Below are 26,398 nucleotides of genomic sequence, written 5' to 3' on the forward strand. Positions count from 1 at the left end.
GAAACACTGCAGACCACTGATTGGTCAGAGTATCCTTACCAGTCATTACCTTTGTGACACAGAGCAACCAGAACGTTCTCTTCATCGGGATTTCCCAATTGCTCCTGCTTCTTGAGCCATAGATGGTCATGCGTGCATGCGTGGGATTTAGTGCCATCTAGTGGTGAACTGACTACCCTCACCTCACCCTCTCGCACAGTGTCCAGTAAAACATGAAAGTTTGGTTTGTCTTTTCTGGGCTACTGTAGAAACACGGGTGCAACATGGTGCACTGAGTGGAACAATCTGCCTTATTCTGCCAACAGATCCACCTGAATCTCACACTGGACATTTAAACACAGTTTGTCTCCTTGCTGCGAAACCCCACTCGTCCGAAAAATGTCAGAAAATACCCGTCCAACATCTCTCTGATTGGCTACTGTTTGTTGCTTGGTTAGAGTCAGGGTTAGAATGAATCTCATAGTAGTGTTATTTTCCTCCGTGTTTTCAGGGGAGATCTTTTGTTTCTATTGTTTCATTAGTTCGTTCGTGAGTTCTTTCATGTTTGTAACAAAACACAAGACACGTCGACAAACTATGCACAGAGAAAGTAAAACATATCTAAATCTAAAGGAGTCTGACTCGGAGCATATTTTTTGGATCGTACAAATTCAGCAGTTAAACTAACTGCAGTGAATGAATCCGAGCTCACGTTAAAAAAAGTGGGATTTTAGCCTTGTGCATGATGAGTCTGACGCAGCTGTGCAACAGATGGAAAACTGTGAGACTGTGCTGACTTTTCAAGGCAAAGCTCCGCAAATCTGAGGCTGTTTGTGATTGTTAAACGTCGTAAAACAGGGAATGCGTGTGGTGTGTGAGTGGCTGCAATGCCAAATTTCCCCTTATAATACATGAACTCAGTGAACTCGTGCATTCAGTGTGTTGTCAGAAGGGGGGGGGGGGGGCTGAGATAGAGAGGAAAAGGTCAGCAGGGTCACCCAACAGTAACCTTCTAAAAACTGTGAGGGTCGTCTTTATGGTGCAGAAAATCAGGTTACTATATTATGCATCAACCTTCATTAGTAGCATTTCCATCCTGCGAAGTTAACAAAACATAAATCAAAATATTCTGTAGAAATATGACTAATATTGTCATAAATAACTGCAAAAAGATGGCTAAAACTTCCACCAACACTGATTTTGGTTGGTTTGGTCATTTGTTATTTGGGCTGTGACTGTTACTGCTTTTGATTTAAGGCATGCCCCCTTGATTGACAGGTAAGTCCGACCAATGACACTCCAGTGATGAACGCAGCTAAAAAAAGAAAGCAGAAGCTGAGAGTCAACGATCACAACAAGCTCTGGCTCTTGTTTTGATTCAGCACTGGGTTCAATTAGAAGCAATCGAGCCAGTCAAACGTTGTCTTCTTAAGTCGGACGAAGGGTCAGAATCCTGGTCAGCCTGCCGCGCACGCTGTCAGCACGGTCGCAGGAATAACTGCAGCTTGTTCCAGTTCGCTGCAACTCATTGGGTCTCAAACCAAGAAAGGATGTGTGGAGCTGTGTCTTTGTGTCTTTTGCCTGATCGATCTGATTGCTGCGGTTGTTTCTTCATGCTGGTTGCTGCTCAGGTTCAAGTCTCTGCCACAGACGTCGTCTTACTAAAACTGTAAAGTTTGTTCAGTAGTTTTACAACAATGTCAAACGGATCTGGTTTTCTGAAGCATCACGAGAGCCGCAGAAGCTGACGGACGTGATTTACGGCCCTCACTGTGTTCTCCTTTACGTGCCTGCCTCTGAGGCACAAATCATCATGTGTGGATGACTAAAACTAAATTATAAAAGCAACGACCACATCAGATGAAACGACACGACGCGCAGAGCCTCATCGAAGGCGACGCCGACCTTCATCATCTGTGACGTGAAATATGGAGCTGTGCTCTCCTGCTGCTCTCCAGTCTAACCAGCTGCATCGAGTACATGTTTACACCAGCTCAGTGCCTCGGCCTGCAAGGTCCCACACACAAACACAGACACCTCGGCCATTTCCATCTGTCTCCACCTCCCAGAATCTCCATCTGCTTCCACCGTCTCGTGTCGCCCTCCACCTTTTAGCAGCACACACATTTCTGCCTCTTCTTCTGCTCACACTGCGGATCATCGCCCAAGAAAAAGAGTCTGGAAAGAGTCGGTCCTCAACAAGAGTGCAACTTTTAACCACCTTCTTTCTTTTCTTTTTACTGTTCACTGTTCTTGGCTGTAACTTCCTGTTTTCTCCACTGAGCCGACACACATGATCCATAAAACAGCAAATTCTCATTGTTACACTGCAGCAGCATGTTAATCAATGGCCTATTGTTGGACAGAACCAGACTAGCTGCTTCCCTCTGCTTGCAGTCTCTGTGCTAAGCTAAGCTAAGCTAAGCTAACAGGCTGCAGCCTCATATTTACCCAACAGACAGTTGCTGCAAGTTCTTAGAGAGTAAAAACTGAAAACACGACAGAAATGAAGTTTGTTTCATGACGTTTTTGGTCAGAAACATCCTTCACGTCGTGACTGAGCGCCGTTTATCCCTCCACCAGCATGAGCGTGTCAGTCAAGTGTGAAATGTTTAGTTTCTCATTTAACTCCTCGAGTTTCCGGCGTGAACAGAAAACAGGATTTGATGTCAGCCGGGTATCTGAGAAGATTATTATCATCATCATTATCCTCCATTAACCTGCTTTTCTGGATATCCACTGCTCCTCCTCCTTCCTCCTCCTCCTCCTCCTCCTCCCTGCTACTGGCAGACATGTACATGCCCAGTGAAGCATTAAAGTAGCACAAATGATCCTCCTCTCCCTCTCTGCCTCCCCTCTTCTCCCTCTCTGCCTCCCCTTTCACTCTCTCTCATACAACCCTGAGTCCAGAACCTCAAGAACAGAACCTCGCTGTGACCCACTGAGCCTTCATCATGATACTCTCACCTGTTACCAGTCAACCTGTTCACCTGTGGAATGATCCAAACAGGTGTTTTTGAAGCGTTGCTCGTGTCTCAACGTGTTGCTGCCTCAGATTCAGAATAATATTCACAACAATAAATGAAGCTGATGAGCTCAAACAGTAAATATATTGATGCATGTCCCTCTTTGTAATCAGGGTTGTAGTACAAATACTGCAACTACTACCACTACTACTACTTCTATTACCACTACTACAGTGTGAAATGTGTGGCGCATGGGTCTACCCACTCATGCACCCTGCACTCTATATGACAGAATGTGTGTGTGTGTGTGTGTAAACTGTGCAGGTTTCATCGACCTACGTCACACACACACATTCCACACTGAGCAGCAGGCTGCCCTGCGGCGCTCTGACGCCGCTGTCAAAACCTCTTAGCAAAGTCTAAACGATGAGTAACGCAGGTCCCCGGCTCACATCTGAGCGGCACCGCTCCAAAGCGGTAAACCGTCACCTGGAGGGGCTTCAGCCCCCGAGACTCTTATCTCTTGTTCACAAAGAAGTCGGTAATGAAAGGATCTGTTTTAAACTGGTGCCTCTGGTCTTTCTGTCTCCAAATAAAAGTACATATTGTGACATACCTGTATCCTCTTCCTGCAACGCATGACATTTTAAAAAATGATATAACTCAAAGATGCTCAGAATGAATCTTCTACTTCAGATAAGATAAGATAAGATAAGATAAGATATATTAATGTAATAATAATAATATCCTCTGGCTGATCAATGCTGGTGTTCTTTGTTCCTTCCCAGTTTCTGTCTCCTCTCACCTGAAGGGTCACCTGCAGCGTCTCTGAGGGTTCCTGTTTGTTTATCTGCTCTCAGGATGCACATGATGCAACATGTTCCTGCAAATGGCTGCACTCTGTTCTACTGACCTGCAGGTGGCGGTAATGTAAGATTTATGACCATTATTATATTCTGAGAACACGGGCAGCGATGCAGTTACTGCGATCAAAGAAAGTTTCAAACATCTAAGAACGATCATCAAATGTTTTACGAGGAAAGAAACACATTCGTCACAATATGTTGTGAGGAAGAAAACCCCACCCTTCATCTCTGCTACACCCAACCTGACCTGAGACCAGCGGTCGCACATCGCAGAGTTCTGTCAGGAAATCAGGGCCGTGTGCACCACGATCACTGAGGAGCGCTAAGCGGCGCTATGCACAACGGTCTTCATCGCTACATTACATCATCATCTTTTCTCCATCACTGTGTTTTCTGGCAGATTGGATAAGCAGCATTCTGATTAGATTCTGTGTGTTCCAGCTCTATCTAACAATAATCTAATTAACAAGGGCTATTTGCACAATCTGCGTCCTGAGGAAGACGCTGGGACACTAAAGTTCATGCTTCTCTGTCACATTCAGGATTCTTTGCTTCCAAACCAAAGCTTTATTGACTTTTCTTCACCCACAGACAGTCTGCTGAGGCTGGCTCTGTTTTCTCTTTCTGCCCTCAGGCTGCTGCTGCAGCTAACAGTGTGTCTGCCGTGACTCCAAAGTCCACCATCCTAACTCTAAATTTGTGACTGCCCCCATACGAGCCCAGAGGCGAAACACCTTTCCACAAGTCCACAAGTCCAAAATGCTGCCTGTGATTGGACAGTAAACCAAACCAGAGAAAACTCAACGCCAGCCATTCAGGCCTTTTCCAAGCTCGTCCTCTGAGTCATTCTGATTGGACAGGATGAAGGTGTGATCCACCACAGTGGAAGAACATTATCTGTGTTTGGTTCTGTCAGCTGCTTCCATTTAGAATCCGGAGCAAGGCGCTAGAACACCAGATTCATCAATCGCAGGGTCGAATAAATCCCTTAACAAGCCCTTAAAGACCCAAACATCGATGCAGTCGCTCAGCTAAGCAGCTTTAAAACTTCTGAGTCGGTTCAAACCTGAGTGACTGAAAGTGGCTCAAAGCTACACAATGGAATTAATCAAGTGAGTTCCATTTAGCAGCAGTTCTGGAGCTTTCGGTCATATCACATGATCTTTGTCTTAGTTTAAACAGTTTTTCTTCTTTGAGGAAGCTCAAAGTTCAAGCGATGGGAAGAAAAGCTCCAGAAAAGTCCTGAAAGGACGTCGATGTGAGGTTTTATCCACTGCTGTTTCCTCATTGAAGTTCCTTCACACATGTGGCAGACGACCCCCCTCCCTGCCAGGTGAACAGGTAGAGGAACGCCGCTGACACAGGAAGGGCTGGATAAAATCCCCCACCAGATCGTGTCACTTTAAGCACAAACTTTAGCGATAAGTAATTACCCGCCTGCCGCTACGCTGTCTAAACTTGAAGTGAATACCTCCAGACTGCAGTCGTCACATCACACAGCTGAGACGGTTGACATGGAGACGCCGCAAACAACAAACAGCGGGGAGGGATTACCAAGCGAGCAACAGAGAGAGAGGAGGGGCAGGGAAGGAAGTGCCCCTCTCACACACTGTGATATACGAGACTGAGAAAGAGGAAGAGGTAGTAACGGACGACAGGAGCCCCATTCAGTGTGTGTGTGTGTGTGTGTGTGTGTGTGTGTATCTGCCTGTTATGAAAGTGTGAACGTGAAAGTGTGTGTGTGGGAACAAAGATTGTGAAAGTTTTGAGTGTGTAAATAGAAAAATGTGTGTGCCCGTGTGCGTGTGTGTGTGTGTGTGTGTGTGTGTGTGTGTGTGTGTGTGTCTTTTCTCCTCTAAATACTTGACCCATTTTTGGGGAATATAAAGACACCAGTGTGCTCTGTTAATGTCCTCCATCCTTCTAGGAATCCTCCTTTTCTTGCCTCCTTTCTTCCCTCCTCTACTTTCTGCACCTCTTTCCTCCCTCTATCCTTCCTTGTGTCCTCTCCTTCCTTCCTCTCTCCTTTGCTGCCTCCATCCTTCTATCCATCCCACATTTCCCATTTCCTCTTTGTGTAGATGCAGCTGTGGTGTGTATGCGTGTGTGCGTGTGTCTGTGTGTGTGTGTGTGTGCGTGTGTATGTGTGTATGTGGCACACGCATACACCCTCACAGCCAACATGCATTCTCAATTAGACTCATATAACATGCTGGCACTCTTGTCCGGGCATCTGCCTTGGCATCGATACACACACTCTTTTAAACCACAGCTGACTCAAGAGAGAGGTTCAGGGAGTGGTTGTGTGTGTGTGTGTGTGTGTGTGTGTGTGTGTGTGTGTGTGTGTGTTAATGAGAAGGCTGTGGTTTTTCTAAATGATTTTGCTTTATTTTCCTTATTTCAATAGACACAAAGGAAACTGTCCTGGCTGTTCTGAAACCTGTGTGTGTGTGTGTCTCTGTGTGTCTCTGTGGTCTGTGTGTGTGTGTGTCTCTGTGTGTGTGTGTGTGTGTCTCTGTGTGCGTGTGTGTGTGTCTCTGAGTGTCTCTGTGTGTGTGTGTGTGTCTCTGTGTGTGTGTCTCTGTGTGCGTGTGTGTGTGTCTCTGTGTGTCTGTGTGTGTGTGTCTCTGTGTGTGTGTGTGTGTCTCTGTGTGCGTGTGTGTGTGTCTCTGTGTGTCTGTGTGTGTGTGTCTCTGTGTGTGCGTGTGTCTCTGTGTGTCTGTGTGTGTGTGTCTCTGTGTGTGTGTGTGTGTGTCTCTGTGTGTGTGTCTCTGTGTGCGTGTGTGTGTGTCTCTGTGTGTCTGTGTGTGTGTGTCTCTGTGTGTGTGTGTGTGTCTCTGTGTGCGTGTGTGTGTGTCTCTGTGTGTCTGTGTGTGTGTGTCTCTGTGTGTGCGTGTGTGTGTGTCTCTGTGTGTCTGTGTGTGTGTGTCTCTGTGTGTGTGTCTCTGTGTGTCTCTGTCTGTGTGTGTGTGTCTCTGTCTGTGTGTGTGTGTCTCTGTGTGTCTCTGTGTGTGTGTGTGTCTCTGTGTGTCTGTGTGTGTCTGTGTGTGTGTGTGTCTCTGTCTGTGTGTGTCTGTGTGTGTGTCTGTGTGTGTGTCTCTGTGTGTCTGTGTGTGTGTGTCTCTGTGTGTGTGTGTGACTCACGGTGGCGGTCATGTTGTTGCTCTCCTCCAGGATAGCAGCAGAGTATTTGTTGGAGGGCATGGCTGTGGCTGAAGACTGGTCCAGTGGTTGTCCTGACTCCTTTTCAAACCTGGACGAGACACAGACCAGGAGACAGTCAGTGCTGTGGACGTCAGCACAGACAACGTCACAGCATCATCGGCAGAGTAGAGAATCGAACCCGCGCCTTCAGACGAGGTCTGAGGGAATGAACTGACAGTGAATCACAATCTGGTTATTTAGTATTTCTTCATTATATAACGTCACTACATTAAACCCACATGATGAGGGGAAGCATCGTCGATACGGACCTAAATTCCGCAAACACACATCTACCCAAGGCTACCGCAGAGCTAAGCTAAAGAGCTAAGCTAACGGGACACGGCCGCAAAAGCTTCATCGAGTGACTGAGACTCTTCCCAGAAGAGGAAGAGGTGAAAAGGTGTTCAGCACGAAGGAAGGGAAAAGTGGAAGAGACAGGAAGTCAACATATAACCATCAAAACATTACACTGACAACAAAAAGATAGACCTGATGATGATGATGATGATGCACAGGAGCTTTTACAATCAATGCAAACTGAAAATGAGATTTTCATCTCCAGAACATTTGGGCTTTCTAAAAATCTCCCTCTTCTCCACCAGTTCAGCCCGAGGTACACTTTGAACGAGTGGGTGACACCTTTACTGCACACAGAGCACAATACGGCCCCTGAATTCAGACCATGTGATCATCGCTGAGCAGCTGGAGGCCCCGAGGGACCCGGGATGTGATGGTCCGTTAGACCACATCCTGGACTTGTTACACCTTCACCCTGAAGACTACAGCACACACTCAGAGCTGCAGTGAGCACACTCACTGCTAAGGTCAGCAGTTCAGAGCATCTTCATCTTTATCAGATCCAACAAACAGGAATCAAACGTCTCTCCGCTGAGTGATGACGGTTTGTGAAGAAGAGCGACAGTTTGTGAAGAAGAGCAGCTTTGGGTTGGAGAGAAGAGGAAGAAGAAGAGGAGGGAGGAAAAGAAAGAGGACGACGACGCCGGCCTCTCCGGCTCTCTGTGAGTGGGTAGGAGCAGATCTGACATGCCCATACAAACCTGAGGTAAACAGATACACAGGGTGTGTGTGTGCGTGTGTGTGTGTGTGTCTGTATGTGTGTGTGTGTGTGTGTGAAGAGCGAGAGGGAGTGAATGTGTTGAGTTTCTACCTGCATTATGATGCAGCACTGCTCAATCCTTTATTCCACGTGTGAGACGTCATGCTTGTGCACATGAATGCATATTTTAATGTACATCTATTGTGTGTGTGTGTGTGTGCGTGTGTGTGTGTGTGTGTTAAGGTTTAAATTCCAAAGAGGTGAGGGGTCAATAGCTCTGTCAAACAAGCCCGTACAGAGAGACCTGCAGACCTCAGGTAGCCGACTGCCAGCTTTAGTTTTAGTTTTGCTCACACTGAAACACACTGAAACACATCGAACAGACAAATCCAACACAGGAAGGAGGAAGAGCGATGGTGATGATGATGATCTCAGCTCTTTTCTGCTTAAAAAAAGCTCATTTTGGCAGCGAGTCAAATTGATTTTTACTTAATTAAAATAAATGTTTAGCAACCAGAAGCATTAAAACAAGATCAAAACACTAAAATGAAGCTTTGTGATTGACCTTCACAGTTCAGACAGTAACTGTGCAGAGCTTTTCTCTAACGGGTGAATCTCACTTAGAAACCGAGGCTTTACAGCGGAAACTTCTCCAAAGTGACCGCAGAGTTCGCTCGTTTTTACATACTTGATTAGAGGACGCCTGTATCAGAGTACATCAGCGTGTTGATTTAATTAGTCGACCGACCAAAAATTAGCTGGAGAGGATTGTTTGATCATCAGTGAAACAAGCCAGAAAAATCTCTGGTTTCTCCGATGAGAGGGTTTACTGCTTTCCCATTCATCGAAAACACGATCACTTGGAGGCACATCACCGCCACCAGCTCTCACCTGACCGCTCTCGGGTCACGTGACAACACGGTACATCACGCGACCTGCGAGGCAGCGGGTTTCACAACATCACGCGAGAATCTCGAAATCACGCGAGAATCCGGGCCTGATTTGTGACGTCTCTGCCCCGAACACACAGCAGAGACATCAGCCACACGTGGACGCCGTCATCCAGTCCAACCCTCCACGAAGCCGCGGCATTCGAGGAGGCTCTAATGATTTGCTTCAGAGCCAAACTGGCCACCAGAACAGATAAACATTCAGCACTGGCACGGTTTCTAAAACAACAACTGATGAATTCCCTCAAAGCGAGACATAAAACCAGGAGGACGCCGCGAGGAGCCTGTAGCTGTGAACACGTGTGTGTGTGGTCTCCACGCCTGCGAGCTCTCGCCACACGTGGACCGCACACAAAGCTGAACCACACAGACCCCCGCAGGCGCGTGGACGCAGAAACCACGAACGAGGCCCGTGTGAACAGCGCCGATAGCAGCACTTCACTCTCTCTACACATGTGTGTGGCATGCATCACGTTTCCACGACAACGTAAACCGAGTCATAACCTCAACATTAAATGGTTTTCTGTCATCAGAACCATCTTTACGTCCCCGAAAGGACGGTGAGTCCCCACAGTGTGACTGTACGATCACATGTGTGTCTCTATAATATGACTAATACGCACGCACACACACACACACACACACACACACACACACACACACACACACACACACACACAGGCTGGTGGAAGGTGTGCTGTTCTGTGTGAGTCAACGTGTGGAGGAGGCAGGTGACCTCTGACTGATAAACAGTCTTGACATCAATGCATGTCAATCAGTGAGGGGCTCCCCCTCCAGCAGGCAGCAGACAGGTGAGGTTCAGCGTCAGAACAGGAAGCTGACACCCCCACGCCTCGACCTTTCACCTACCCACAATCCAGCAGGTACCCGCCTCCTGTCTGCGTCCGCTCGAAGCTTTGATTCAGCCCACGGTCACGCCTGGGCGAGAGTCTCCTGGTGACACGCAGACCGCTTCAGACAACAGCTGATCTGGGACACGCTGCGAGTCGCTTCTACGTGGTTCGAACGCACGAATTGTCTGAATGTGATGTCAACGTGTCTCCGTCAGCGGCTTCGCTCAGACTGAACAACTCGTAAAGCTGAATAAAAGTGAAAAACCTGCAGCAACACAAGAGGCTCGACTCCTTTTCTTACATGAAGCCTTGAGTTTAAGTCCTTCAGGGGAGAAAAGTTCACATGTCAAATATTAGCAATGAGCTTAAATATTCTTTACATTAGTTGTTTCATTTCACCTGGTCTGCCTGGAGTTTTACTGTTAATCTAATGGCAGATTAATGCAGGAGGATAATCTGTGAGGTTCAGGGTTATTTATCTGAGTTTACTGCAAACCTCATCGTTCATCTTTTTCTGACAGGAACCGAACAATCTGCCGCCACTGCAGAGCTCACAGACGTGATGTCCTGATCCGTTATTTGTCAGGCATTTCATTTCCTATACAACCAGAAACACTGATTCATCATGAGGATTTATGGGGCCTGAGGACGGGTACTGCTCGTCCCTAGAGAAACACTAAACGTGGCATCTTAATGTTTTGTCATGTCACCACGAGCTTCAAGCCGTAGCCGCGTTGTGAAAGCATCTGTGGTTATTTGTCGTGTTCCTTCCTCCTCGCGCTGGCTCGAGACAGCGAGGAATCACTTTGTGGACCCCCATTCCAGCTCATGAATGTGTTCATAGGAGAGGTGGAAGCAAGAATGAATTAGAAGAAGTGAGGAAGGATGGAGGGCAGAGAGTGAGGGGCCCACGGAAAGGGGACACGGAGGACGAGGGGGGGGCTTCACATCAAAGTTGTGTCTGGTGGCTAGAGATTAGGGACCGCATTGCAAGAGGGGATTGTTCACTCCCCAAAGGGTATGAATGTGTGTGTGTGTGTGTGTGTTAAGGGGGGGTCAGCTCCTCAGGGTCTCTCTCTGGGGGCTGCATTCCTTGTCTGTCATGTACTTTTTGGCCCCTTCCAGCTCAGATCGAGCCTTCCACTTCATGACTGTCCACTTCTTCTAAGTTTTATATATATTCTGTCCATATAAACTCATGCATGGACCTGTTTTCTCCACACGCCTGCGAGCAGTCTTCTCCATTCTTTGCTTTTCTTTGCTCAGCTGTGTTGTCCCTGTTCTTTTTCTGTCTAACTACACTGGCAGCAGTGTAAAACCTGGGGTTAAATTGGTTGTACGTGTTCACAGACTCGCCAATAAAAGTGATTCTGAAGCTATAAACAGACGCAGAGGTTAAATTAGCGACAGCATCAATTTCTCAGTAACCTAACGAGCAGACCTGAACACAGCATCACGTGGTGATACGCTGCTGAGGTTCAGGAGGCGATCACCGGTGTGATGGATCCATCGATCTGATCAGTAACAGTGCCAGTAGGTGGTTCGGGCGTCGTTCACACTGAGCAGAGTCTTTGCCAGCATCAGTATAAAAATATCAGCTCTGTTAAATCAGAGCGAGTTAGATTGGACCATCCCTCTGAGTGGGAACTGACACCAGGTGATAACAGGTAATAAAAGTAATAGTTTAAGAAACATCCAATCACATTCATCACATCACTACTGAGATGAGGTGTCACATGAAGTCTGAGCTCGAAGGAGAAACACGTGAGGACAATCCGTCACTAACACAGGACAGACTGACTCTGACAGCACTGCAGCTACATTTAAAGACTTTAAAGACACCTTACATCCACCTTTAAGAGGCCTGCCAGAAGCCAGCCATCACACGCCGGCCCGCCATTCAACTGCTGCTGCAGTCGCTGCATGTCCTGCCTCAGTGGCCCCTCAGCTGCAGTAACTCAGTACGTGGATGTCCTGTGTACAGGTTTACTCCTGGGCTGATATTCTTACCCCCATGCAGCACCCAAACATGTTGAGTTCACTGTCACACAAGTCAGAGAAAAGCAGCAGCTCCTCACAGCTGAGAAGGACTGAATGAATGATGACGGTCATGTGTGAGGAAGATTTGACTTAAATTATCCAAACGGCCGCCTATTACACACACGTGCATGTAACATGAACCAGATGTATTCTACGGATGTACTATGACGTGATTATGCAGTTACCTGCTAATACTAACAAAACATTAAAATCATCTAAATGGTTTGCACCATCATTTGGACGCCTTTCAGCAGGCCTCTGCAGCCGCCTGTGCATCACTCCATGGCCTACTGTTGCAGAGGAAAGGTGGTAACGGGCAATTTAATCAGTGTGTTTTGGGAGGTGTCTACAAAACTTCCATTATAATTTAACTGAAGTGAAAAAATATCATTTGGTACAAATTATTAAGAAAATGTGAATTTTGTTGTGAGTGCTGCGTTTGGATGAGGAATGGCGAGGTGTGATGCAAAGGAAGTGACTCCACAGCGTCATGTGATCAATAACTCATCATCTTATTAACGGCGCAGTGTGACTCATCTATCTCACAATGAGCTGCTCCAGTTGAATCCACTTACATGCCGACACTGATCAGAATGTGATCCCTCAGGATTAGTCCAAACAGGCAAACCCTCATCGCGAACATCACGGAGTCAAAGTCTGAATGGAGCCATTCATCGTGAAGGAACGTTCCACGTGTTCTCATGAGGAGATACACGAAGATACCTTATGATACTGTATGTGGCAAATAAAACATCAAGTCCAGACTAACAAATACGAATGTATGAGGACTTTAACGTGACAGTTTGTCTGTTGACTAATCTTATAAAAACGTGAAGATTTGCTGCTTTTCTCGGTTTCACGTCATTGGAAACTGAACATGAAGTGACGAGTATTTCACTACCTCAAGTCCAGATGCTGACGTCTATTCTTTCACTATTCCCAGAGTAGAGACAGATGTGGCAAAAATGTTCAATAGAAACATCTTAAATGTTGAATCTGAGGCCAGTTGATCTGGTTTTTGAGAGTGTAAACAGATTCTGCTGGTTTTCCATCAATTAATGCCGTAAAAACAAAAATGGGGAGAATGTCATTGAAGTGTTTTTGGAGCGTTTTTGGGGTATTTGGGTGATGGTGTTTTCACTCCAGTGAATGAACTCTCCTCCTCTGTACCACTCTCTTCCAAATGACTCCTCCCCTTCACTTTGCACCACATGGCCTCCTTCTGAACTTTCTCCTCACTGCACCATGAATGAGAACACTTATGTTTGCTATATTTGATGTACGTATTCCTGACTGTCTGCTGTCCTGCCAACAACAGCTCCATTAATAAATCACCAAGTGACAACACAGACATAATCCTAGAAGGAAGTGCAGCCGTCAGGAGGCCGAGATGTTCAAACACCGGAGCGCACAGAAAAGCAGGAAACCACTGCAGCAATAAGAAAAAGTGCAATCCCAACAAGTCATGCAGTTAAACCAGCGAAGTTAACCCTCCTCTAACATCACTGATCAACCACCTCCAGCTGCAGACGCTGCTTTAAGTGTAAGAACAGCTCAAACGCATCGGAGAATGAAGCTGAAACATCCGACTGAGAACCATAAATCAGTTTAAACTCACCAATCAGCCCCAGAAGCGACGTTTGAGTCCTCACAGAAACACAAAGCACATGACAGCGACTTAAAAGTGCCACAAAGTACAAACGGTCGCGGGAAAGACGCACCGAAACACGACGAGCGATAAACTCACAACTGCTGCGATCAATCCTGGGGAGATTATTACAGGATCATTACAGGAAGGCTGCAATAACCGCGTTATAAGCCCCCACACACTGTGAGTGATTCCTGAGGTTTCTGCCTCAGGAGCTTCGTCTCATCAGGCGGAACCGCGTCTGCACGCGCCGCGCCGCGCACATGGGTCACCTACCGAGCCCCCCGCACCGGTCAGCGGTGAATCCACGAGAGCACACCGCCGACACAGCCCCAACCAATGTGGCTCAAAGTGTGCCAAAAGTTTCTGTGCGCAGCTGAGATCATTCGCTCGGTGAAAGTCTGCAATAAAACCTGCAAAACCGCCCTCCGCGGTGGAAAACTTACATAATCATCCACGCTTCGTGCACGCATCCACGGCAGGAAAGTGAGCAGGGGGGTCAAAGGTGTGAAGAACGTGGTGAAACGAGGTGAGGAAGGAGCGTTGAAGTTGAGCCCGGAGCAGGAGTCGGTCTAGTCCCGGAGCAGGAGTCGGTCTAGTCCCGGAGCAGGAGTCTTTGACGCTGTGGGAGCATGCTGCTGCAGATCTGTGCCTGCTGCTCTCTCTCTCGCTGTCAGTCAATGTCTCTCTCTCTCTCTGCATCCAGCCCCCTCTGTGGGGACTTCACTGTGGGTCGGCCTATCTGTGCTCGACCTGCAGACACACATGACAACAGATTGGTCGCTCAGAGAGATCAAAGCTTTTCCAGGTGAGAATGAAAACTCCCATTTTCTCCCCAGAGGTTCAAAATGTGAACAGGAACTACTTTTTAACCCACTCCCGCCCACACACCTCTCTCTCTCAGTTCAGTTCAGTTCAGTTCAAACATTCAGTCATTTCACCACAGCAGCCACAGAATAAAAACAACAAGTCCAAGAAGTGTTTGCCTGTTCAGATGTGCAGTCCAGGTCCAGGTCTGAGAGAGTTGGTGCAGAGGATCAAGGTGCTGTTGCAGCTCTCCTTTGGTAGATCTTCATTTGACTTGTGTGTCTGTTGGTGTGATACCAGCTGCTGCAGACTGCTGAAAGCTTCTGCCAGTTTATTGATGTCGGACTCGAGCCGTGCCCCCTGTCCCCTGTACCCCTGTCTAACCCCCCCGGCTATGGGGAACAAAGTCTGTGCGTTGTTTGCCAACCTTGACAGCACACTTGACAAAGCAGGATATAAATATATATAAATATATCATACAAATAATTTGTTTTTGTTTATTTGATTCTCAATTAGGATGCTGAGGGTCTCTCTCTCTCTCTCTAGTCTTGGTATACCTCGCTTCACCATATTTTTTTAGAAACACAGACCTCTTTTCCTCAGGGAGGTGAGACACTCTGCTGCTGAGCAGAAACTACACATCGCGGACATGTTTATCTTATCTTTCTCCTCTTCCTCCCCTCCTGAATCCTCCCTCTCCTGCCGGTCAGGGTTCGGATCAGCAGTGAGAGGACAGGACATGTGTGTCCACTGTGTGGATAACCAGGTGATCACTGCCTCGGTTCCCTGCGGCCATGACCTCTTCTGTCTAGATTGTGCCACCCACATATTCCAGGGTCCAGATGCTGTCTGCCCTGTGTGCCCGTCCCGGTTCCACAGGCCATTCAGCGACGTAATATGTGATTTTAATTCCTAATACTTATAGGTCCTACCCACTGTACTATACTGTACTCTAATATATTGTATGAACTATACAGTTTCCTTATAAAGACAATGTCCAAATACTTTTATACTTATATGATAACCATGTTATTAGTTATAAGTGAATGTGCCTCAGTTTTTTATTCTGTAAAAGGTTGTTCTTTTGATGCTCCAGCACTAATCTTAATCATTTTGTGAAACACTTTGGGTCAAATGCGCTTTAGACTGAAACAAACTATATCTAATATTCTTATTCCGAGAGAGTTTTAGCTGATTGTTTGCCGTCTAAAACTCATTTTTATTAGAAAACGTCTGTATTTCTACATTAACTTCTCTCAAATTCCTTCAAGCAGCAGTACCAAGACGGCTGCTTAAGGCGCATGCGCATTGGAGAACCCGGAATTAAAGCTGAGCTGAGCCGAGCCGAGCTGGGTTGAGCTGCTCTTACGGGTTTTAGCAGAAACTGCGCTCGTAGTAAAGATGCAGCTTCACTTCACTAAAGAGGTTTTACCGGATTCTGTCAGCACCGACTTCCAGAACCTGAACAAATTGACGGAGCAGGTAAATACGGCATCTCTTAGCCGGATTATTACTCAGAAAGCTAAAGGAAACAGCATCAGTTTAGATAAATGAGCTGCGTGTCTGAGCTGTAAGTCTCCTTCCAGCATGTTTGTGAGCAGCTGTCACACTTTCTCAGCCTGTAAAGCTGAATAACTTGGAGGATTTAATTGTTTATCCCGAAAACACACCAGTTGACAGTCGCTGCTCAGATGAATCATGTGACAGTGGATGAGTGCGCGCGCCTGCGTGTGCGTGTGCCTTCTTTCAATTGGATGATAAAACATAACATCACAGGTCACATGTTTACTGTAAATTCTACTGTAGCTTATTAGAAACACACTTAGAAACGGAGTGAGGCTACTTATAAGTATATTCATTCTAAGTATATGAAGTATATTTAGATATATACTCAGTATATTCTCCTTTATCTCCAGTCAGCCAGTAATTTGTTGTTGTGATTAATTTTCAAAAGTGGCCAAAATGTACCCAAACCATTACATACAGCAGTAACACTAACCTTCTGTTGTGACCTGTTGGATTCACATAAAGAAAATCTTGATATGGATCCCTGAGATCCATGTTTTAAAGATACTGAGCCGGACATTTTTCAGTGTAAAAACCAACGCAGTTATCAGTCTGTTATATAGTTTAAAAACATCTATAGCTGCAATGAGAAGATGTTAACAACAAACACTGTTAATTTGGATATTCTCACGAGTATAATGGAAAGATTAAATAGAAATGAGGCGTCTGAAGTTGCACTGCTCTGCTGTGATCCTCAGTAAAATGTTTTTTTCAGCAGTTTGTGAAGGGTCGATTACTTCAAACTGCAGAAACACTCTTTAACATGAGGCGCATGTAGACAGAATTTAATCACAGAAGTGGTTCAGATATAGATTTAGACATTGTGATTTATTTCCTCCTCGTGCAGAGGAGCTCCTGACACGCAAGCTGTCTCATCCCAAACAATCTAACATATTGTTGTGTTTAATCTTTATTATTCAAGGAGCTTTACAGCACAAACAGCTTCATTAGATGACGTCATTTAAACGTCTCAAACTCTTGGCTTTGGTGGTGAATGTAGTCTGAAGAGGTCTGTGATGGACAAAGTTCTATGAGTTATTGATTTATAGAGCTTATCAAAGTGTGTTTTCCTCCAACAAACCAATCACAGCTCAACATTTGTCAGACATTAACAAGATTTTTGTTTTTTCACTTTGTGCAGCAATTTCACCGTCTGACTGAAGTTCTGTTCCAGTTCTTGCTGGAGCCTAAAGAGGTGAGTACACACACACACACACACACACACACACTTTTCTGATGTTAATGGACTTTGGACTCAGTGGTTAGCCTTGATAACTGAACCGAGTGAAAACATTGCCTGTCCTATTGTGTGTGTGTGCAAATGAATGCATGCATTTCTCTCTCTTTGTGTGTGTGCGTGCCTGCATGTGTGTGTGTGTGTGTATATGTGCGTGCGTGCCTGCAGACGGAGAGGTTCATGCAGCAGCTCAGTGAGTTTGCAGGGGAACATGGTATGAGTGCCGGTCCTCTGAGGAACCTGATGAAGAGCGTCCTCCTGGTGCCACAGGGTGGGAACCACACACACACACACACACACACACACACACGCACACACACACACACACACACACACACACACACACACCCTATTTCCCTGAGACTAAACATCATAAATCCAGTTCCTCCCCGCTGTTGGCCCGAGATAATGAGCGGGTTATGTTGTCATGGATGTCCCCTCTCTGCCTGCTCTATTTCTACTCCAGTTAGAGATTTCCTACATTACCCAGAATTTTGTTAACCACCAGAGAACTCACCTGAACTTCTTAGACTCAATAATGTAGGTGGAGGGAGCAACAGAGTTTCTAAGAGCAAGAGTTGAGAACATTTAAGATTAATATATATGCTCAGATTTCTGCCCTGTCCTTAAACGCATCGTTCTTAAAGGAACAGTTTGACATTTTGGGAAATACTCTTATTCACTGTTTTGTCTTTAGAGGTGCTGCGGCCATTCCTTTACCTGTGGACAGAGCCAGAGACCAGATCTGTTTCCCCCTTCTTCCAATCTTTATGCTAAGCTAAGAGAGCTGCCTGCTGGCTTTCTCAGCGAGAAATGTGTAGAAAATGGTCTCTGTGTGCGATTGTCGGAGGCAGCGCTCTAAATTAAAGGCGTCCTGTCGTCCCAGAGACAAGAGAATTGATCATGGCGGTTAGGTGGACTTAGCCTATAACAAATACAACTGAAGTTAAAGCCTAACATTAATCTCTGGCAATGTCCATGTAGGATTGGGAGAGAGGACACGAGCACTCAGCCACACACACACACACACACACACACACACACACAGCGAGAAGATGAAACGTGACATTGACATCTATAAGCAGCGCACCTGTCGCACCCGTCGCGGCTGTCAGGCATCCCAAAGCGATGGTGGAGTTTTTCCTGATGTCACGGCGGCACAACGTACCACAGAAGACACGGAGACAGAGACGACGCTTCACAGGTGAGCTTTATGCCAATACGTTACCTGTTGATGTGACCGTTAGCTAGCCAAGTTCACCTCAGGGCCAGTCTGACTAATGTTAGCTTGCTAGCTAAACATTACAGTTGGCTAACCTTACTAACAGCAGGCAGCGTTGTGCAGCTTTAGACCCTTCTAGTCTTTGAGGTGTTTTCAGGTATGTGCGGCCTGTCCGACAGTAAATCAAATCAAAGATCCTTTAAGTAGCCGACAAGAAGTAGTCTGCAGCATTTTCAATACGTGTGTGTGTGAGAAAGAGAAAAGGCCCTCATCACGCATACGAACACATCTGACTCACTTGTTGTAAACATTCACTTTTACTTTTGCAGGAAACTTCAAAATATGAAGCCAAACAGGAGCGTCGTTGGTTTTCCTGCCTGCAGTGTGATGCAGAGGCCGGACAGGTGTTCTGTAAAACATGGCGGGTGGTGAAAAGGTTTGGATCCACACGCTACAGGAACACAGCGGAACCAAAGCTCAGTTAGCCCCAATGGCTTCTGTGTGAAACCCTTCAAAAGCTTTTCAACATCGTGGATTTTGAAGGAATGTCCCCTCCCCGAGTTCTCTAAATGAATTCACCCACCAGGATGACGGAGGCCGTAGAACAGTTGTCGACGCTGCTGGTCGGGTCATGAAGGCTGAGCTGGCAGAGAGGCTGAAGAAAGCCTGGGTCTTCTCAGTCCAGTAAAAGATCATCACGGTCAGATCATGTCTGTGCAAGATGGGAAACCAGTGACCCTCCTTCTGGATGCGGTCTCCTCAGAATAAGTGATCAGGGAGGCCGTCGTTCTGAAAGCAATTCACTTTTATTCAACATGAACTTGTTTTATGATATTTCTAATATGAAATATGTTTTCCATTAACATTAAAACATGTTGTCAGTCCTTGTTCACACTACTTTTGCATGTTTTGTATGTTTCCTTGCTTAACAATTCTTTTTTATTAGGTTTAGACGAACCTGGACCTGGTGCTTCAGGTGTGTTTGGATGAGTTTGGACCTGGAAACTCCTGGAGGGATGTCATCCTGAACTCGAGTGAAAATGATGACAAGGCCTTCCGCTCGACAGCTTTGGCAGACAGGAGACAGCTGTCCTGGGGGCTGCTTCGTCCTCTTTGATCTGCACAACTGTCCAGGAGATGAACCGCGGCCTGTCCTGTCCTGCATGTCAACGTGTGCTGACTTCTCTCAGTGAGCGGCTCGACTTCGCAGCAAGAGTTCACCGTCACCACAAACATCTGGAAGCAGAAGGGCTCCGGCAGCGACTCCTCAGGGGTGAAACCAGAGGGGGGGGGGGGTCTGTGCTCAGGAAGGGAACTACAGGGATGACCCAGGTCTTCCTCATGAGCAGCTCATGGTGTGAACGGGGATTCTCTGTGATGAAGAGGATCATGTCAGATTGGAGGTCTCGCCTAAAAAAAAATGACCCTTGATGCATCGCCCTGCACGCACACACACACACACACACACACACACACACACACACACACACACACCATCACATTACATAGACTTACATTAATTTCCTGAAGACTTCCCTGAACTAACCTTAACCTTAACCTAAGTTTAACTCAAGTCTTCACCCTAGAATTTAATGATTTACATTATGGGGGGGCTGCATTTTGTCCCACAGTGTGATAGCGTAAACAAAAAAAAAACATTAATTAATAAAAAACTGTCAAATCTTGTTGTCAATCTGTCTTATTTAGATTTTTTTTCCTGTTGCAACAAAAACAGAATAAATAAATATGTATGTGTAACAAACATTTAAATAAAATGTGGGCTCATTTTTTTTAATTTCATCATCTCCTCGGTGTTTCACGTGTGCCACGCTTTATTTTTGATTATCAAAATAATGTCATGTGTGAAGAGTGAAGTCAGTAAAACTCCTCACATCTTGTTTCCAGCTGATGATTTAAATGTGTGCGACATTTCTCTGCTTGGTGACTCTGAGGAACAGCTTTTGAATCAGAATCTGCAGAAACGGCTCAGTGACAGTGATCGCTCTGTTTTCTCCTCAGGAGCCCTGAAGAAGAACCTGACAGCCGAGCAGATCAAAGAAGACCTCGTGACGTTAGGTACACACCTGAGTCTTTCACCACCCCGATCGATTACGAACGGGGCCGTTGGACAGCAGGGCTGAAGTAAAGCTGCCGCCTGCTGTCCTCTTACCTGTCGTGCTGAAAAGCTTAATGATGTCTCACCTGATTCCACCTTATTTCTGCTCATGACTGTGAACACGTGAAACCAAACCTGATTTATCTGTTGATCCTTCAGGAGTGAACGAAGACAAAGCTGCTCACTTTTCACACCAGGTAACTTTCCATAAACTCTTCGTATTCAACGCCTCAGTCGCCCCCCTGTGCTTCAAACGTCACGTAAACCGCCGTCTCATGGCAGGACTCTGTGTGTTTTGCAGTGGGGGGAACACTACACGGCGTTGTCCAGGCTTGCTGTGGGACAGACTCTGATGGTCAACCAGCTGGTGGACATGGAGTGGAAGTTTGGAGGTAAGACAAAGACGCAGCAGACTTTGCTCTTGTTGATGTGTGTTTGTGGAGACAGCGGGACAGCTGCCGTTCACGCCTCTCACACTCAGGGTCCATATTCATGAACGCACAGGCCGGAGCCTAACGCGGTCATTAGCACCACTCACGTCCTCTAATTGTCATTGAAAGTCCTCAGATGTGTGGAGCCGGCGGGTTTCTATCAGCCTCATTGTTTATTCAAACAGCCTAATGACTTCTGGAGACTCACGGCTAATAGAGATGCTAACGCTGGGCCTCAGGGTGATCAGCATTATGTTGATGTAATGCTAAAGGACACTGTCCTTCAGTGTCTGAGAGGAGGGGCAGGGTCTACCTGCTGCTGTACAGTCATTGACATGTAAAACACCTTCAGCCAAGCAGGCTGTGTCTCTGCATGATGCCAGAGAGTCAGCTGGATCCAGATCGACTAGTCTGGGGCCAGCGTGGCTGGCCGTCTCAGACAGCGCTGAACGCGTTGGCGGCTTTGAGGTCTTCCTCAGCTGACTTTGGTTTTTGGACGATCGTTGTTGTGTTGAGACTTTTAAACATCAGACACATTTTTGAGAAGTAGTCATGAGTAATTCAGAAGTGACCATCAAGCAGATGGAGACATCCATGGTTCATTTTACCAAGTACTTTCACTCAAGTACTGGACTTATACTTCGAGACTGACTTGATAACTTCCATTTTATTCAACTTTATTCCGCTTTACCACTTATTTACTTACTATGTCAAGAGTTAAAGAAATATGATGTTTCGTTATAAATTAAAATTCCCAACAGTTTGTACGAGTACAGCTGAAATGATCTGTTGATTAATCAATTAGTTCATTAACAGAAGATCAATCAGCAATTATTTTAATGAATTTGCTGTTTAATTTGCTGCTTTTCCTCTGAATGATCTGAATGTGTTTGTAATAATGTGGAGCTTTGGACTGAACAAACACTGTGAAGGCGTCACTTTGGCCTCGTCGTCACCACATTTCTCACTATTTTCACAATGTTTCCAAACCGATCGATCGATCGATTAATGGAGGAAATAATCAGCTGATTGATCCAGAATGAAAAGAATCATTAGTTCAAATGAAGCTCAACCAGCTCCAACAGTAAAATCCTGCTTTGACATGAACGACTGAGTCGCAGTAATCTGATGAGATCAGATAGAACAGGAGAACAGTAGAACAGTCACAGGGACGTTTTACTGCTCTCAATACTTTTACTGTAATACTTTAACTACGTTTTTCTGCGTAAACTTTTAAATCAGTAACTTTTTCTATGCAGAACTTTTACTTGAGTGTTTGTACTGTGTGGTATCAGTTGTTTTAATAAAGGGTCCAAATACTTCCTCCACCACTGCATTACGCACAGTCATGAGGTTCAGTGTTACTCTTGGTGAGTATTTTATGCCTTTATATTTGACAGACAGGAAACTCAGGAGTAGAAAAAGGAAACAAAATGCAACAAAGCAGCAGTAATGAAATAAATTACACTGATTTGGTTCTTTTGTGACGTGATCAGGACCAAAGGCCAAAAACATTGAATGATTGTTGCTTTGAATGAGTTTTCTAAGTGGGCCGTATGCAGTTTTAGATCCTCTGTGCTCCTATATAATAATAAACCTCTCAAAGCTGAACAAACAGGCTTCATGACGTGTTCTCGTACCCCCACAGTGACTGTCGGCACCAGTGAAGTACAGAAAATGGGCAACATCTTTCTGCAGGTATGAAAGCTGTTTAAACCCTGCACCGGACACACACACACACACACACACACACACACACATAGCTCGTTGTTGAGTGTTGTTGAACTCAAACCTCGTCCTCCTGCAGCTGAAGCTGGTGGTCAGAAAGGGGAACTCCACAGAAAACGTCTTCATGGGTGAGTGACTCCGCCGTTACCCAGAACATTTTCATTATCTTCACGTGTGTGAGGCGTTCTCCTGCGAGCGCTCGTACGCATGCGGCAGGCGGTATCAAGCGTATCGAGGTTGTTCAAACATTTGAAACAAATGTTATTCTTTCCCATGTTGAGCATATCTGCTGCTGCGCTGCCGAACACAAGCTGACAGGTTTTTATAATCAGCAGCAGGAATGCACAGACTGCAGGGGCAGACGGGAGAAAGTCCAGCGTCGCCCACCAACACAAGGACTAGAATTTACAATTCCACAAATAATTCCAGGAGGAAAACTCACCTGTTGACCTGTCTTATTCATCAGGTTTCAGCTACTGAACCTTGCGTTCGATGCTCTGCTGCCGTCAGAGTCTCAGACTGCGACGTAGTGACAGCATTCTGTAAATCTGCTGTTCGGTGTATTGTGATGGGAAACAGCAGCAACATCATACGTGATGCTTTTTTTCTTTAATGCTAACGTGGCTTCTGTGCTAAGCTGTGCTACTTATTGATTGACAGGGATCCACCCTCCACAAGATCTACTCTGTGTAGTCTCTGTTAGCATTTTTACTGCTAGTAGTCACAGTTTCTCAGTGGAAATTCACACTTTGTTAGTTTGTGAGAGCCGACAGACGTCCATGAACGTCCATGAAACTAGTTCTGGAAATGCAAGGATGAGCGCCACAAACAAATTCACCTCTGGAAAGTAGTTTTATTGGTCTCTAAATCGCTGCTTCCAACGGTTTTCTAGCCCCTGCTGCTCACACATTCTTCATTGTTTAGAAATGTTTATCTATTTATCTGTTGGTGCTCGGAGTTGTAATAAACATTTTATAAACCAGATCAAATATCGACTCTTCACTTGCGAAGAGTTTTTCCCTTTAAACAGCTGCCAGACAGAAAGACATGAATCAGGAAGTAGCACAGTGTGAAGAGGAGCTGTGGAACTGACATTTTAATGTATTAATCCTCCGTCTGTTTATCTGCTAACTGTGCTGTTTTCTTCCCTCGTCTCTCCCAGAGTTGACGCTCCCTCAGTTTTACAACTTCCTACATGAGATGGAGAGAGCCAAGGCCAGCATGGACTGTTTCAGCTGAGTGTGTGTGTGTGTGTGTGTGTGTGTGTGTGTGTGGTCATGTCAGAGTGTGTGTGTGGTCATGTCAGAGTGTGTGTGTGGTCATGTCAGGCTGTAGCTGCAGGGCAGTGTGTGGTATATGTTGTGTCATTTTTTCTGTCTGTGTGTGGCACTGACCCCCCCTCCCACACACACACACACACACACACACAGAAACACACTTTATTTCCTGCTGGACGTTTAGATTCACGTCTTCTAATAAACACGAGTAAAAACCAAACGTGGCCCTCTGCTCCTGTTTCTGTCTCTGGGTTTCGTTCTTTGAGGAGCGAGATGTGAACAAAGTCAGACGTGTCATCAATACTTTCTCCTTTTCTGTCATTAAGACGAACTTCGGGTAAAACTTGTGGCGGGAATTTTGGCATTTTGATCCAAAACAAACACATGAAGGCAGAAAGTTAACCTCAGCCAGTTCTGTTCGATCAAGTTCAGTCCTGTTGTTTCTTTGTAGGAATAAAGTAAGAATACTGCGTAAATGCATTTCCACACAGACGCAGCACGGACAGACGCACACAGCAGAGCCTGTTGACTCTTTCCACCCACAAACACACGTCGCTCTGCTGAACAAAGTGCATGACAAAATGTTAATTAGCTGCAGTTCTTGGTGAAGCACAGAAAAAACGGCGCTGAAAGCCTCGATGACGGTGAATACCAAACACCGAAACCGATAAAGCTCCAGGCATGTTTCAGAGGAGTGAGCAGCTCTGGTCGTACATGTGTCTACTAGTCCTCGTCATTCCTCAACGTTTCTTTTCTTTTACAATATACAGCAATTACCTCAGAGTTATTGGCCCTTTGGGATATTCTCTGCACGTCCATGACAGCGAGGTGCTTCCAGCAGCGGTATGTCTGACTGTCTGACTGACTCTACGCTCACTTTTTGCTCCGTTTCTTGGCTGTCTGCCCACTCGTTCTTCACAGGTTCACAAGTTATCTTATTCCTTTGTTGCACCTCATTTTCACGTCACTTTTTACAGAAGTGTCTGCCAAAATCAATAAATGTAAAAGTGCTTCTTGTCTGTGAAGTTGACATTTCGACCCGCCGATTGTGTCCAAGTGAAACGAGGCTCGAGGGGATATTTGCTTCTATCACTGTCAGGGTGACAAACCTTTTTTTATCACACTCTTTTATTTTAAGAGGGTATTTACTAAGACTGCAGTTGTAGAAGAAGGAAGGATTGTGTTGCCACTGTCGTGGTAGCGGCTTTGACGTGTGCTGCACATCTGGAAAGTGCAAAGGAAATGTTCTGCTGCTGAACTTTGAACTCTGATTGAGGATGATAAGATAAGATAGGCTTTATTTTTGCCTGTAAGAGTGCCTTCATCCCACCAGAGTTCAACAACACTTCGGCCACATCCCCCAAAATGACCTGACATTTGAATCAATGCCTCTGAAACAGTTGCAACTAAAAACAGAGCAAAAAAACCACCATGAAGGGAGGGTTTATTGCAGGACTGTTGTATTAGACTGCATTAGCTTTAGCTTGGTGTACCGAATAAACTGGCAGCTGAGCGTAAATTCTCATTTCCTGCTCCCATAATTTGTCCTTATGAACAGGAAAGCCTTAAAATACATACTGCATGAGAGCAGGAACACATATTTCAGCTTTTCTTCCATCTCTTAATCACTGGTCTTTAATAGTTGGCTGCTCTCTCTGACTGTGTGCTGAACTGGTTTCAAACAAACATCAAAGGGAGAAAGTTTTCCTTCAGTCTTGGAGATCATGTGTCTGAGAAACAAACTGTTTTGGGGTTCCACAAGGCAGCTGCCTTCGTCCATTACCGTTCTCACTATACATGCCGCCACTATGCAGATGACACCCAGCTGTACATGTCTGCCAAACCAAATGATGCTGCAGCTCAGACTCCATTAGTGTCTTTGGATGACTGTCAATGGATGAGCAATCATTTCTTGAAGTTAAAGGACAACACTGAAATCCTACTACTCGGCCCTAAAACAAGCAGAGAAATGCTCCCTGGATTAAATCTGAGGTCACAGTCTTGGCGTTCTCCTGGATTCAGATCTAAGTCCCACATCCACAAGGTGACAAAAGTTTCATTCCTCCACCTTGGAAACAGCTAAAGTAGGAAATCCAAAAGATGCTGAAAACCTGATTCATGCCTTTATTCCCGCTGTCTCATTACTGTAGCACATTATTTACTGACCTCCAGAAGAAAAACACTGTGAGACTTCAGCTAATTCAAAACTCTGCAGCTCCACTATGAACCAGAACCAAGAGGACAGACCACGTTAGTCCAGTTTTAGCTGCTCTGCACTGGCTTCCGGTAACATTCAGAACCGATTTTAAGGTCCTCCTTGTATACAAAGCCCTTAATGGACCTGGACCAAGCTACAGCTAACTCCCTCGTTCATTATTTGCCTTCAAGAACACTGTGATCATCTGCTGCTGGTCTGCTGGAGGTTTCCACAAACCGCAAAAAGACCAGCA

At 45.8% G+C, this 26,398-nt stretch overlaps 2 protein-coding genes across 4 annotated transcripts in view; one reads left to right on the forward strand and one right to left on the reverse strand.

The window, feature by feature from the left end:
* Positions 1-14,169, reverse strand: part of dnmt3bb.1 (DNA (cytosine-5-)-methyltransferase 3 beta, duplicate b.1) — a 33,880-nt gene extending 19,711 nt beyond the window's left edge. For 2 of the 3 annotated variants that reach the window (XM_041945106.1, XM_041945105.1), the window contains exons 1-2: positions 14,011-14,169; positions 6,956-7,064 (exon numbers count right to left, since the gene is read on the reverse strand). In XM_041945106.1, coding sequence (XP_041801040.1) covers positions 6,956-7,064; positions 14,011-14,018 — 117 coding nt within the window. In that variant the 5' untranslated portion in view covers positions 14,019-14,169. Of the gene's footprint in view, positions 1-6,955; positions 7,065-13,840; positions 13,952-14,010 lie in introns of those variants that run through there. The other variant, XM_041945108.1, reaches the window with a different exon arrangement.
* A 1,524-nt stretch (positions 14,170-15,693) lies between these two features.
* Positions 15,694-24,363, forward strand: commd7 (COMM domain containing 7). Its single transcript, XM_041946403.1, has 9 exons — positions 15,694-15,853; positions 17,079-17,132; positions 17,343-17,445; positions 20,416-20,472; positions 20,672-20,709; positions 20,814-20,904; positions 22,592-22,641; positions 22,751-22,799; positions 23,834-24,363. Exons 1-9 carry the CDS (start codon positions 15,773-15,775, stop codon positions 23,908-23,910), a joined length of 600 nt encoding a protein of 199 aa, XP_041802337.1. The 5' UTR covers positions 15,694-15,772; the 3' UTR covers positions 23,911-24,363.
* Positions 24,364-26,398: the final 2,035 nt, after the last annotated feature.

Source organism: Chelmon rostratus, chromosome 10 (genome assembly GCF_017976325.1).
Source record: "Chelmon rostratus isolate fCheRos1 chromosome 10, fCheRos1.pri, whole genome shotgun sequence".
Lineage (NCBI taxonomy): Eukaryota > Metazoa > Chordata > Actinopteri > Chaetodontiformes > Chaetodontidae > Chelmon > Chelmon rostratus.